The sequence below is a fragment of the Tachypleus tridentatus genome, chromosome 9 (genome assembly GCF_004210375.1).
Source record: "Tachypleus tridentatus isolate NWPU-2018 chromosome 9, ASM421037v1, whole genome shotgun sequence".
NCBI lineage: Eukaryota > Metazoa > Arthropoda > Merostomata > Xiphosura > Limulidae > Tachypleus > Tachypleus tridentatus.
The window spans coordinates 63,080,586-63,094,144 of NC_134833.1; the positions used below are offsets into that span (position 1 = coordinate 63,080,586).

Here is a 13,559-nt window from a genome sequence, read left to right on the forward strand (position 1 = left end):
GTGCTTGCAGTGGCTGCATTTTGTAATAACTGATTTTCCCAGCTACTGGGCCAAATGTATGGTAGAATGAATGTGGGCCTTATCCGCGAACACCCACGAACCAAATCAGCAAAGGGAGAAGGGAAATAAAAGTTGAGGGTGTACCTGCTCCTCCCTGATCACTCGAATAAATAACGATCAATGGTCTAAGTGGAAAAGTAAAGACGTATCGTGACAAACCGTGACATGCAACTGTCTCTTTTTCCCTGCTTGATTCCTACCGTCCATTTATACAGAACACAAAGAGATTTACTGGATCAAGACGTTAGTCAATTAACAGAAAGTCATTTCAAGGAATAATAACCATTAATTGATTCAATGATCCACCGGCTGTCTATTGTCTACCAAAGTAGTTACAGTCTTTTCTCTCTTTGTGTTTCAAATATTGTTTCTACACTTTACAGTACATTTCCAGTCTGTTTATTATTTTTTCTTTCTCTGAGAATGTTTAAGAACGTCAAAACGTATTTCTGATACAATCTGTTCTACCATCAATTTATTGCGCCTGTGGGTGTCGATTGACTGATTGTTATTTTCCAAATCATTTATAATAACGTAATCAATGCATTTTATTAATATGTATTCAATATAACTCGATTCAAGTTTTGTATAATTATTGTATGTTCTTTTGTTAGGTTTTATCAATTTCGGTTTACTTTATTTTTCCAACAACTACTCAGTTTATGATTTTGTTTCAATTTTTCTTTTAAATAATTCATCCCAAAAATTATTAAAGCTTTTCAGTTCTTCTAGTAATCATATATTTGAGAATGTTCTCATAAATAATTGTTAAACCTCTTTTTTTTTAATAAGTTGAAATATATTTCAGGCGAACCTGAAGGTGGCCTGTAACGTCGCCATTTCTAATCGAGGTGCTGTTGTTGATTATTCTTGTGAGACATTTTATTCTTGAGGGCATTATTCAAGACACTTTCATGGTAAGTCGGGAACAAATTAGCATGGGAGGAAAATAAGAGGATAATCTTGATCCAGTAGCAACACATTAACTAAGTCATTTATATATTATTATCGGAAATGAAAAAACAGAGATTCTTCAGTTGTAAAATTCACGAATTTGTGAAATTCCCACTTTTAAGAAAATGAATAATTCATGGTGTTATCTGACATCACTTCAATGTAAAGAAGTAAAATTAAAACATACACTATACACTTTACTATTAAAATTATTTTTTTACATATTAAGATAGCATAATATTTTCTAATCAGTGGTTCGAAAATATTGAACCGAAAAGCCACTAATTCATTATTATATGCATTAAAGTAAAACATGACCTAACTAGGCAACCATTTTTATGAACCTTAGGAACATAATACAGGATACTAGAATATTAAAAAAAAAACAGTCTGTTTTATTTTAGGATATTCAGTATCAGTAAATAAATTTTCGTTTCAATAAATGCATTTGTAACTTACGTTATCTAGATTTAGTCGGATTAATACCTAATTTCCAGATTTTTTACCTTTATTATATAGAATTAGTTTCATTTCTCTGTTTGTTTGTTTTTTTAGTATAAAGCCATATTGTTATCTATTTACACTATTTTTATCACAAGGTATCTAACTATTTGTAAATTAGTATATTTACAGCTAACCTCACATGGTAACGGTAGGTGTATTTGAAATACAAACTTTATTTTCGTGATTAATTTTTATAATTACCCAATTTTTATCTGTAATCTTTCTTGGAAGAATATTCTTTCCATCTCAGCTACCCGTATCACAAATACCCCTTATGTTGGGGTTTACTTACACGATGAAATGTGCAATAGTTAAAAAATGTTAAAGTATAACGTTAACAACCTTCATTTGAGTTTGATTTTTATATATGCAAGAATATTCTTATATTTTATATAAGAACATAAAAAGTCACCTTCACACGTTTTCGAACACTGCAAGTCAAATAAACACAACATAACCATAGAAAACACTCAAATACTAAATAAAGAAACAAACACAAACTACCGCAAAATTAAAGAAGCCTTACTTATACAACAACTTAAACCCAAAATAAACCAATATAAAGAAACGCCTTTATACCTATATTAATATAATAAAATAAATAAAATTATATATTCAAACATCTAACACCGCCCTCTACATTCCGACACTCAGTTACACAACCCCTTTCAAACATGTGGTCAGCTTCCGGTCTTTGTGAACCTGACGATGACCGAAGAAGGTCGAATGTTCGCTCTTTTATGTAAAATATTTTCTCAACCCAAACGAACCGTTTTTTGCATATATATTTCTCTACAAATGGATTTTCTCGACATCACTGAGTTTGATTTTAACATACTTTTGTGTCAGATTTCATGCTAATACTTTCAAAACAATAGCAGACTATAAAAAAATCGATGAAAGTTATACGATGTTGAATAGGTTGTTCTGCACACAACAAGAGTAGAACCTCGAATTTTAGATTTATAAATATCTATACTTACAGCTGAGTCACCTGAAGTGTCAATGAAAGTTTGTGAAGTGAAACATTATTAAAATGTAACAAAAATGTTGTCTTAAAGGTTTGCATCTCGTGTATGATTTTTTCTAGGTATGCTGTTGGTGATATCGTTTGTAATAAACAAGTGTTCTTGTTAGTTATAATAACATGAGAGATAATACTTTATATTTCCAACAGCGTTTCGCTTTTTCTGGCACGGTACATTATTCTAAGTTGATTCAAGCTCAATTTTGTATTGTGTTCTAGAACTTATGTATAAAGTTTGGTAAATGTTTAAACCTGAGGTCGAAGTATTTAATCCCATTTAACTTCAGTTATCAAGCCTTTTATCAGTGCTTTAAAACCAAACACGTTTAATGAGTAAATGTACCATTGGTTTCTTTTACATAACAATAGCTCACATATATTACCATCACAAAGTTTATAGTGTTTATCTGTCAGAGGTGGAATGTAGGTGTTCGTGTGCTTAAAGTATTGTTTGAATTAACTACAATTATGGCAAAAAATGTGGAATTATATAATGTCTGTTTTCACTTGTTTTTTTACCTACATCTCTTTGAATTCAGAACGTTTTATTATGAGTTGCTACATTCGTTGACACTGACTTTTATAGTTAAATTTATTATTTTTTGTTATATATTACTTTTAGAATAAAATATAAAAGATGAATTATTCAAGATGGTTTAGAGGTCAATTGACAGGCTAATAATTTAGAACTAGTGAAATATGAGAAGACGATTGCTAGTCTATATAGTGATGTTTTGCTGCCTTCACTGCATGTGGTTATATCTGTAGGGTCAAGGAAGTCATTGGTCAAGATAATATTTTACATGGAGAAAGCAAGTCACCAAAGAATATAAACTGTAGTATCTTCTACTGGTAGGTTATGTGATACCTTGAGGTTTTAGGCTATTTTACATGTGAATAATAATTATCAGTACATGAATATCGCAAGTGGTTCTGGATAAACTCAAATCTCTTGTCGTAAAGCGAACATTTTAGACAACACTGTAGGCATTTCCACAGCTACATTTATTATCAGCGTACATTAAAACCTTGCTGTCAGCCATTCCTATTTACATTTTAATTCTTTCCATCCCTATGATAAGAAAAGACAATTCATAAAAGACAGTTCCTACCTTTGAGACGTCTCTGCTCCAACAACACAGTCTTCAGATGTAAAGGAAATTACATGACTCGTTATTTTAAACATCACAACTATTCTGACAACACTACTGAAAAGGTTAAACTTACTACATTCACTTTATCACAAGCTGCCTCCACTTTAAAGAAAAACCACCTAGTAACTGAGTTCCTTTAGCCTTTACATATCATTCTTTAACTAGACTTTGTAGAATTGTCCAACGCAACTTTACCTCACCAACTAGAAATACACCACGTCTTACGACCTTTTTACCACTCCAACTGTAATTTCTTTTAAATATAAGAGAAATTTGAAAAACTTGATATTGCAATTCAACTTATAGACTGGATCGTCTTCACTCACACAAACTATTGGAACGCGCCACTGTGGATGAACTATTTGCCCAACACGGGATTATATCAACAATTTATCGACTCACTTCAGCTTTATCTTTTCACACAGAAGGCCAATTCACCTGTATATCAGATTGCATTATTTATTATATTCGCTGTACTAGGTGTAAACAACTCTCTACTGAGTAAACTGTACACAGATTAGGTGACAGATTCCATGAACATACATGACTTGAACGCGATGCCCTCAGCTGTAAATAAATAAAGCATTCGTACTGGATAAGTGAGGCAAATAAATCTGATTTATTTATACTCAAAGTAAAATATTTCTCAAGCAAAGATACGAAAAGAAGTGAGAAGTATGCATATTGATATACTACTGTACGGTCAAAGTGTTAAATGTAAAAATAAAACATCCTGTAAATCAGTTTTGACAAAAGATACCTTTCTACAAAAACTGTAGCTTTGTATGAATTCCAGTATCAGAGTTTATGGATTGGGATAATGTGAGCTCAACATATTTAATATAGGAAGCATAACTACAACACTATTAATGTTTAAAAATACTCGAATTTTGGGTTTCGTTTTGAAACCATTACAAGTTTTGTGTGATTTTGTTGTTAACTTCTTTATCACAATGTTATTTTCCATCATTGAAAGTGATCTTGCCAACTAGAAACATAAAATCATCTAAGAAATGAGTATACTGAAATAAAAACAGTTTAAATTAACCTGTTAGTTATCAATCTAAACATTCAGAGAAACAAAAGCAAAACCAATAAATATAATACCATGTCATACACAGTGAACTCTGTTAATGTTGTATGTTGATCCGATCATTGTAAAGATCATAATCTAAACTGTTTTTTAAACATTCATTTTTGTGACTGAGTTATAATACAGTAATTGTCAATAAACTGTGTATTTTTTTCTTGGAATATATGTCTAGTTTCTCATACTTACATTCAATAAGCCAGTTTACAAAAATCAACATTTCTTTATTTTATCAGGTGATTTAACTCATCTGCATTGGACATTTTGTTACGTAAGAAAAGTTTGAAGAAGAAGAAGACCTCTTGTAACCTCATAAATTATTTGGTTTTGTCGATTCACCATTTCGTCGTTTTGTATTCATTTCAAACGAAAAATGCGTATTAAGTGTTAATTTGAGTAAAGTCGTCGAATTCAAAATGACATTGGTAAAGGGAATAGTGTAAGCACAAAGAATGTGACTGCAATTTTTGTCTTTGGAATTTTATCTAATTTGAGCAGTAACGTCTCTATACACGAGGTAATCAATCACCTGTATTCTACACCTAGCAAAATAGACAAATCGAACTATGAAATAGAAATATTTGTAAGCTATTATTATGTTAAAACAACAAGTGGTACATTGTATCATGGAACGTGTGTTCGTTGAAAGGTTCTGGATTAAAACGAGGATTAAAGTACTTCTACCCTAGGTAGGTACGTATTCTATATATCAAAGTTTATACAGAAGCTCTGGAACAGAACACAAAACCTCGTCTGAATATTAACCTAAAATAATGTATCGTAGCAGAAAAGTTAAAATGTTGCTGAAAAAGTAAAGCATTAGAGAAATGTTATTCCATTCTACAACTAGTTTTATTGTAATAACATTATAAATTATTTTTTTGGACCACTGAATCACCTCTCGTATATTATCTTTTTGTATTTTATTTCAAACAAGAATGCATGTTCAAAAATAATTTACATAAAAGGCTTCAAATTCAGAATGACATCGATAAAATGAATGATGATAGCATTCTGAGGTTAAAATTGTAACCAATTTAAATACTACTGTTTCTTTGCACGAAGTACTCGAACACATCCCTTTCATATCTGGCAGAATAAGCCCATCGAGCTATGAAATCGAAAAATTTGTTACCAGTTATTATTTCAAAACAACAACTGGAACACTAGCTCATAAAACGTACGTATTTGTTAAAAAAGTTATGGATTTATAAATGGATTAAATAACTTCTAGCCTTGGTAGATACGGGGGTTATACACATAACACACCAAGATTATTACAGAAGCTATAGAAGAGAACAGAATCACTAAAATATTGCAGGAGATGTAAAGCATTATAGAAAACATTTGATGATGAAGCACGTGTGAAGAGCATTTACTGTTTCTAAAGAATATGTGCAATAGCTTAATTAAAAAGCAATAGTGTATTTGATACAAAACTATATAATACACACATTTCTGTTATATTTCATAAATGTTTCACATCTCACGTTTTCATCGATTTCTTGGTAACTTTTTATTATTTTTAACCAGTGTTAACATTAAGTCATACAGGCATTAGGTTAGTAATAATAGCATAATTCAACTTAAAATCATTGCAGTTTATAAAGATCTTACCAAACTACTTGTGGTTTGTGTGTAATAACCTACAGTTTGGTTGTGTAATCACTTAGTTAAAGACATTTTACAGTGATGATATTTCATCGTATGGGTAGATATCGGTACACAAGGTATTTACTAATTAGTTAAACAGTATAGTCCATCCATTTGAAAATCAGGAGCCAAAATAATGTTTATTCTGAATATGCGGGATAAACAATAAGATGATCGTAGAAAAATTGGGAGTGAAATAAGACTGTTAAATTTACGTTTAGAATTAATTTATTTTGAAATTAGTACACTACAAAGAAAACTTATAATGAAGTTTCAAAATCGCAATTATTCCTCAATGCTGTCGTTTTTGAAGTTAAACATTAAGCTACATAATTGGCTATCTATGTTCTTCCCACTAATAGTATTGAAACCCAATTTATAGATTTGTACATCGCAGCTCTATCGCTGTGCAATTGGAATGCACATCTCCGTGCTCGCTGCCAAGTGTAAATAGTAAAGCCAAAGACATGGACGCAATGCTTCCGAGATCAAACGTTTAACTTAATGAATTAGTGTCCGATTGCGCGACGGACAGAAACAAATCCAAGCCATCTTTTTATCATTCTATTAAGGTTGGTTAAAATACGACATATCAGTATTTTAATTTGTTATTTTGAATTATATTTCATACATACATATATGTATGTTACACAAGTAAGCACTTTTTAATAGCCTTCATAACATACATTTTATCTGATAATCAACATTGTTTCCCTGAGAGACTGGCCAACCATATAACCAAGATCCCTTTCTTTTCATAACATTATTAAGGTTATTTATATCCAATTTATACTTATAATTGAAGTTACGATTTATCATATGCTTTTTCTTACATTTATTATCATTTAAACCAATCTGCCATGTATTTGGTCAACTCAATAAATGATATAATACCTTTTGTAAATCAACAACATGCTCTTCAAAGCTAACAACACCCAATACCTCAATATCATTGGCAAATTTATGGAATTTATTGACTATTCCTTCATGTATGTCATTAATGTAAATAAAAAAGAACAACTGTACTAGAACTGAACCCTGTGGTGCCCAACTTGTGATATTAATCCAGCTTGACTGAGCTCCATTCATAAAAACCATCTGCTTTTTGTCATCCATCCACTCTCCTATCCAATGAGCTAACTTGTCCTTCCCATCTTTAGGAATGCTTTTTTACTTGCATTTTATGTCACGCGTTATAAAATACTTTCTGAAAACCTCGATACACCAAAATGAAACTTTTATTGTCAACTGTGTAAATAAGAGCCTTTTCCATTATTTGTGTTTTATCTTGGTTTCGATCCTAGGTATTGTAAATACATACTCAAACATAAACATCAGAATATAAGGAAAATGGCAGCTTTATGTTATATGAAATAAGTTTGTTCATAAACAATTAGATGTATAATTTAGACCTGGGTTTTAACTATAATATAGGTCTAGAAATCTTCTATTATCACCTGTTTATCTCACTTATTTTCCTCTTAAAAGACGCAAATGCACTATTAAGCCTTACCTTCGAAAAGAGTGAGGTTTCATAAGTTACACTGCACAACAAAGTTTTTGCTTCTTGAACACTGTTGGGTGTTCCCTATATATTTTTGGCTTCTTATATTTGGCCTTATATTTTTTTAACTTCTCTCTTGTATAACTGCTTTAATATTATATGTTTATTTTAATATCTATGGTTGTTTCAGTTCAATTAGTATAGCGAAAATTCCGCTTGTCTCTGAATTTGTAGAAGATTCATGAGTGTAAGAATCAACAATATATGTTTTTCACAGCTGCCAACCGAACTTTCTAGAATCTCGCCTAAAGTTTATAAATCGATGCGCCAGAGAGAAAGTGTATTGTTGGTCTACTACAGTTATTATAATAGAAACCTCTGTAGCTATAACTGTGATTAAAGTTTATTAATAGGAAAACTACAGATCTTTTACAAGGAACATTTATAGGTTTTGAACATTACAAACCATTACCTTCAGTAAATTAACATCAGACGTTAGCATTTCTACGAGAACATTTGATATTTTCGTCGATGAAAAGACTAATATGTGAAGAAGACAGGTAGTTTCCTGTCAAGTGAAGAATACCTGTGTATCAACAAAGAATAAATTCGCTCATCGTGAAACGTCGAAAAATATTCAGTTCCAGACCAGATGGAAAACTCAGTATTGTTTGTAAGTTTGTAATACTGTTGTATATAAATCATTACTTCTAATAACTGTCATTATAAATTGTATTGTTGTTTGTATATTAAACTATATTTGTGTTAAGAAAGAAAGTTGTATGTATCAATGTTTTTGGGAAATTTGATACATATCGACATTCAAATAGCTTCTAGATTAAGGTTGAGTTATTTCAATATCGCAGAAACTCGGGTTTCTTTTATTAGCTTTATACATTTACATAAACAGATAATTTTCAAATACTCTTATTTTCACTTTTTGTTATTTGAAATTAGTGGATGTTTCGTTCGTTGAAATGTTCTGTGTGAGAATAATATAGGAGACTTTATCATTAAAAAAGAAATAATGCATTTTCCTTCTTTAAAGAAGTAGCTGATAAAAACCACAACAGGTATTTAAATAATTGATCTCTTTGATTCACCACAACTTAATCTTATTTAATAAACCACTACAAGTATAACAGTTTCGTTGCTTTATGAAAGTTTTATTTTCTAGATAAAGGTATTCGAGAGTTAAACAAATACCAAAAAGAAGGAAACCACTGCAGATTCAGATTATTATACGATAGGTAATATGTAGATGATGGTCCTCATTAGCCGTTAAGTGATCCGTTTAATCTGTAAATATCAGTTTTATTAAAATAATTAGATTTTACAATCAATTCACTAAAAAGAGAACTAATAACATTTCATGTAATACGTCACTCAAATAATTTAATACCAGAAGTTGTAGAAAATGACAAAAATACTGACCAATGTTATAAACTAGGAATAATACAATGTTATCTTTCATTTCATAAATCTTAGCGCTACATATTTTTTAATATATATTTCATTATTTTACTTGATTTCAGATTCTAAACATGTAGTAGTTAATATTTCTTCAATGATGTTGTATTTCTCTCCGCAGTAAAATATGTTGTGATACATGTAGTTATAGATGTATAGGTCATAAACAGAACCTAGTTGCCTATGGTATCCAGTAAACGTATAACGTTCATTGTCTTTAAACGCAGTAATTAATAACAATATTTACATTAATTTAAACTTAACTGTGATGGAATTTTTTACTTAATCCGAAACTCTGATACAATAATTGTTAACACAATGACTAACCGTTAGGCAACACGTGATGTTATTTGAGGCTACAACCATCTAAAATGTTATTACAAATAATAATGTCAAAAGACTTTTCAACAAATAAGATGTTCACCTTCGGATATAGTTGTTTACTTTATTGCTTATTAACTTACGTATTCACACACAGCTGTTAATCAATGCAGTGAGTGTAGATTTTGGATTCACTTTAGCTTCTTCAAACTTCTCGATGATACATTGTTGGATTTCCTGCATATTCAAGTAAATAAGTTTTTAGATTATGTAAGATATTGGAAATTTTTACAAATATAAAATGTGTTTTTTAATGTTTCAGAACTGAATTTTAGCTATGTTGTAAGATATCACATATAAAACTGTCTTGAGTGATTATAATTTTTTTATTCATACCTTTCTTTATAAACCGTAACGTATGTCTTACCAAAATACACTTACAATATTTGAAGACTTTTTTCTTGAATTGTATATCTGTTTAGAGTTTTAAAATTAATTTAGACGAAACTTCTGACCCATAAGCAAAGCTATTAGATTGCGTTTTCGTTGCTAAAATTAAAATACAAAACAAAAACACATAATTAAAAGTCAAAATTTCCGCGTTTAGGAGAACTGAAACCACATTATTTTAACTGTCAACTATGTATTATCCTGTTGATTATAAAAGGAACTTTTTCTCATAGTAGTTCGTTATAGAACATTTTAAGACGAATGAGTAAATAAATAATTAAGAAATTAATTGTACAAGTGCAGATAAAAATATACATATAACAGTTCATCATCACCTTTTCAACAGCATATCTTTCTGGTTTGCACATTTCATTCATAAAATCTTCATAATTCTGATAACGAAATTTTGCAAATTCGCACTCTTGAACTGCATTTGGAAGCTAGAGATAAAAACACTTTCAGCTACATCAACTTTGTTTTCATAGCATGTAATTGTATATTTAAATTTATATGTCAAAATAATATAATTGTCCTAAATTGTGCTATAACTACTTTCATATTTAATTTTTGTATATTAGCAAAGAACTTGATATGTTTATTTATACGTTAACAACAGCTTATGAAATGAAAGTAAGTGATATTCTTGAAACAAAGACAAAGTGTGAAAAACATAACAAAAACAAGTAAACTAAAATATATGTAGTGTTGCATTGTTCTAGATATATTGGTTATGTCTATATATAACAACATGATGGAATATTCACTAGTACTTTGTTGTAGTTTACAGAACAAAATATTTTCTCTTTTTGACATAACGCCCTCTCGTAGTTTAAAGTTTGTTAAATATCAGATACAAATTGGATATGTTTTGTTTCCGTACATTATAACTTTATTTTTCAAAGTTGCATCAATAATTTTCATTATTTTAAAATACAGAAAAGCTCTAAAGATTTCCTTCTGTCGCACTTGAATGTTGTTTTACTACACTTGTTGTTAGTGTTGATTTGATCGTTTCATTTAGCCACACAATACGCTATAATATTATAGCTTTTTAAGACCATAATTTCACAACTGTTCCATCAAGAGACACGGATTTTTAGGATTTTTTAATGCCTCAAATAAACCTTAATATAAACTAAATATTATTTACAATTTGCATATCTTTATTTACACATTAATTGTTTGTAAACTGTAACTTTTCTGATACAAAAATATAAAACGGAAATTATAACTAACTAAAGTAAAATGAATTTAAAATTACGTTCTAGAACTGTAATTTATTTCTAACGTTAGCACATTCACATTAGCAACACATTGTTAACCAATTCACAATGAATTACCGAAACACTTTTGATAACGAGAAACCCACTTGAAATAAAAATGTATCTCAGAACGGCTGGTATGGGTATTAACACTTTTATTAATAAGCAGAGAACAACATTTCGACCTTAGTAGGTCATCTTCAGGTTGACAAAAATAGAGTTTGCAACCGAAACACTATTAGTCATAATATAACTGATACCAACCCAGTCTGACTTGTCTTTAAAAACTGAGTCCATGCATTCTTTCAGCTCGTTCGCTTTTCCAGGCTTTTGTACTTTTGCCTCTACATAAAAGAAAAAAAAATTGATTTCCCTTAAAAGGATATGTTTTTCACGTTACGAACCAGCTTTTCTGGAAACACTCTATTAAACAAAAGTAACAAGTTACCCTATTTCATTTTATAATAGATTGTAAATCATAAATGTGTATAACAGTGTATATCTCCATCGTCAAATTACTCCACTAATTAATATAGAACCCAGATGAAAGTTGTCTGTTGAAGTTTTCAAAAGTAACTCTACACTAATGATAAAATTACAGTTTTCTGCTGTTTTTAAGTACAGAAATGTAATTGCGTGTATGAAAAAATTTTGTTTAATAATATTTTACTTTAGTTTATGTTGTGTTGTGTTTCTACTACTAAAGTAAAGATTTCAAAATATAATATTTATTCTAGTAATACGATTATTTAGCATTATATACACCAATAAAACCTAAAAAATGAACTTACTACACATCTTTCGCCATACTGAATTAATAAGGACACCCTTTATCAACGACAGGCTTAAGAGTACAACCAGAGCTGCAAATATAACTTTCATGCTGAGGATGTTGTTGTTTTAATGAATATTTCAGCTAACAATACCATTTTTATATGATTGATCTATCTGCTTTTAGCCAATAGTTTGACCTGAATTTTAATTGTTCAAACATATACAGAGCTTAGCCAGAATATCTACCAATCCTTGCGCTACTTATTTCGGATTGGAGAAACTGCATTTGGTTTCATCCAATAAGGGAGTGATTGCAGCTATCGTTTACAGACTCCTCATTCCATACAGTAGGACAAGGTGACTCAAACCTGTTCGTGTACAGTTTTATTTCCTCTGGAATCTTCACGTTATACACACAACGGACTGGATTAGTTGTTTGTAGATACATCAACTAAAGTAAAATATAGTGCAGGTTAATAGTACGTATATTCTAAGGCGCTTATAAAAATTTGTATGTGTTTTACTTTAATACGTTTGTGTATTCTCTTGCTTTCTTTTGTATATAAGACTAATAAACTAATATGTTTGACGTTAGTTTCTATACATAAATACTTTATTTCATTCTGTAAATTTTAATCTTACGAGTCAACACCAATATGTCTCAAAAATGATTACGTCTTTGGGCAGTTGTTTGAGGTGTCGCCCAAGAGGGTAGCTTTCAAAAAGCGCAGATAGTAGGGTCCACACTTTCAGCTGTGGGAGCATTATAGAAGTGACAGTCAATTCCTTGGTCAGATCAAACAGTAGGATAAAGCTTGAAGTTGCCGAATGGCTGCTCTGCCTCTGGCTAGTAATTTAAAATTAATGTTCAGTAAAGTTGAATATTATGATTTTAAAACTTCGCTGTTTAGCCTGTGTATAGTAAAAGATACCATTAAGTTTCAACTTTACATATTCTCAATAAACTGTACATGTTAGTTGTTTAAAAAATGGGTATAAAGTAGGAAGTTTGAAATGTCTTCTGGACCGTAAGGACACTCGTTACGCACTTATATACACAGAAGTAAATCACGGTAATGGTGTTGTAAGTATTAAACAGATATGTACATAACTTGACACTTATTACCAAATTACTTCAGAATTTGGTTAGTTGAAAATGTGGTAATATCTTTGTACCACAGGTGTCGCTACGTGTTTAAAAGAGTATGAGCTAGGTCCCACATGCGTGAGAATATTCAGTGTTTCAAAATATGATATCGATCATGGTTTTCTATTCTAATTTTTCAAAACACCAAATAGGTATTCGGGGCATACGCCCCCATGTACCAGAGCCTAG

The 13,559-nt window shown here is 30.4% G+C and overlaps 1 protein-coding gene across 1 annotated transcript; it reads right to left on the minus strand.

The window, feature by feature from the left end:
• Positions 1-9,091: 9,091 nt before the first annotated feature.
• Positions 9,092-12,343, minus strand: LOC143227114 (uncharacterized). The gene is made up of 5 exons (XM_076458630.1): positions 12,241-12,343; positions 11,714-11,793; positions 10,523-10,627; positions 9,881-9,974; positions 9,092-9,245 (listed from the first exon to the last, which is right to left on the minus strand). Exons 1-4 carry the CDS (start codon positions 12,329-12,331, stop codon positions 9,885-9,887), a joined length of 366 nt encoding a protein of 121 aa, XP_076314745.1. The 5' UTR covers positions 12,332-12,343; the 3' UTR covers positions 9,092-9,245; positions 9,881-9,884.
• Positions 12,344-13,559: the final 1,216 nt, after the last annotated feature.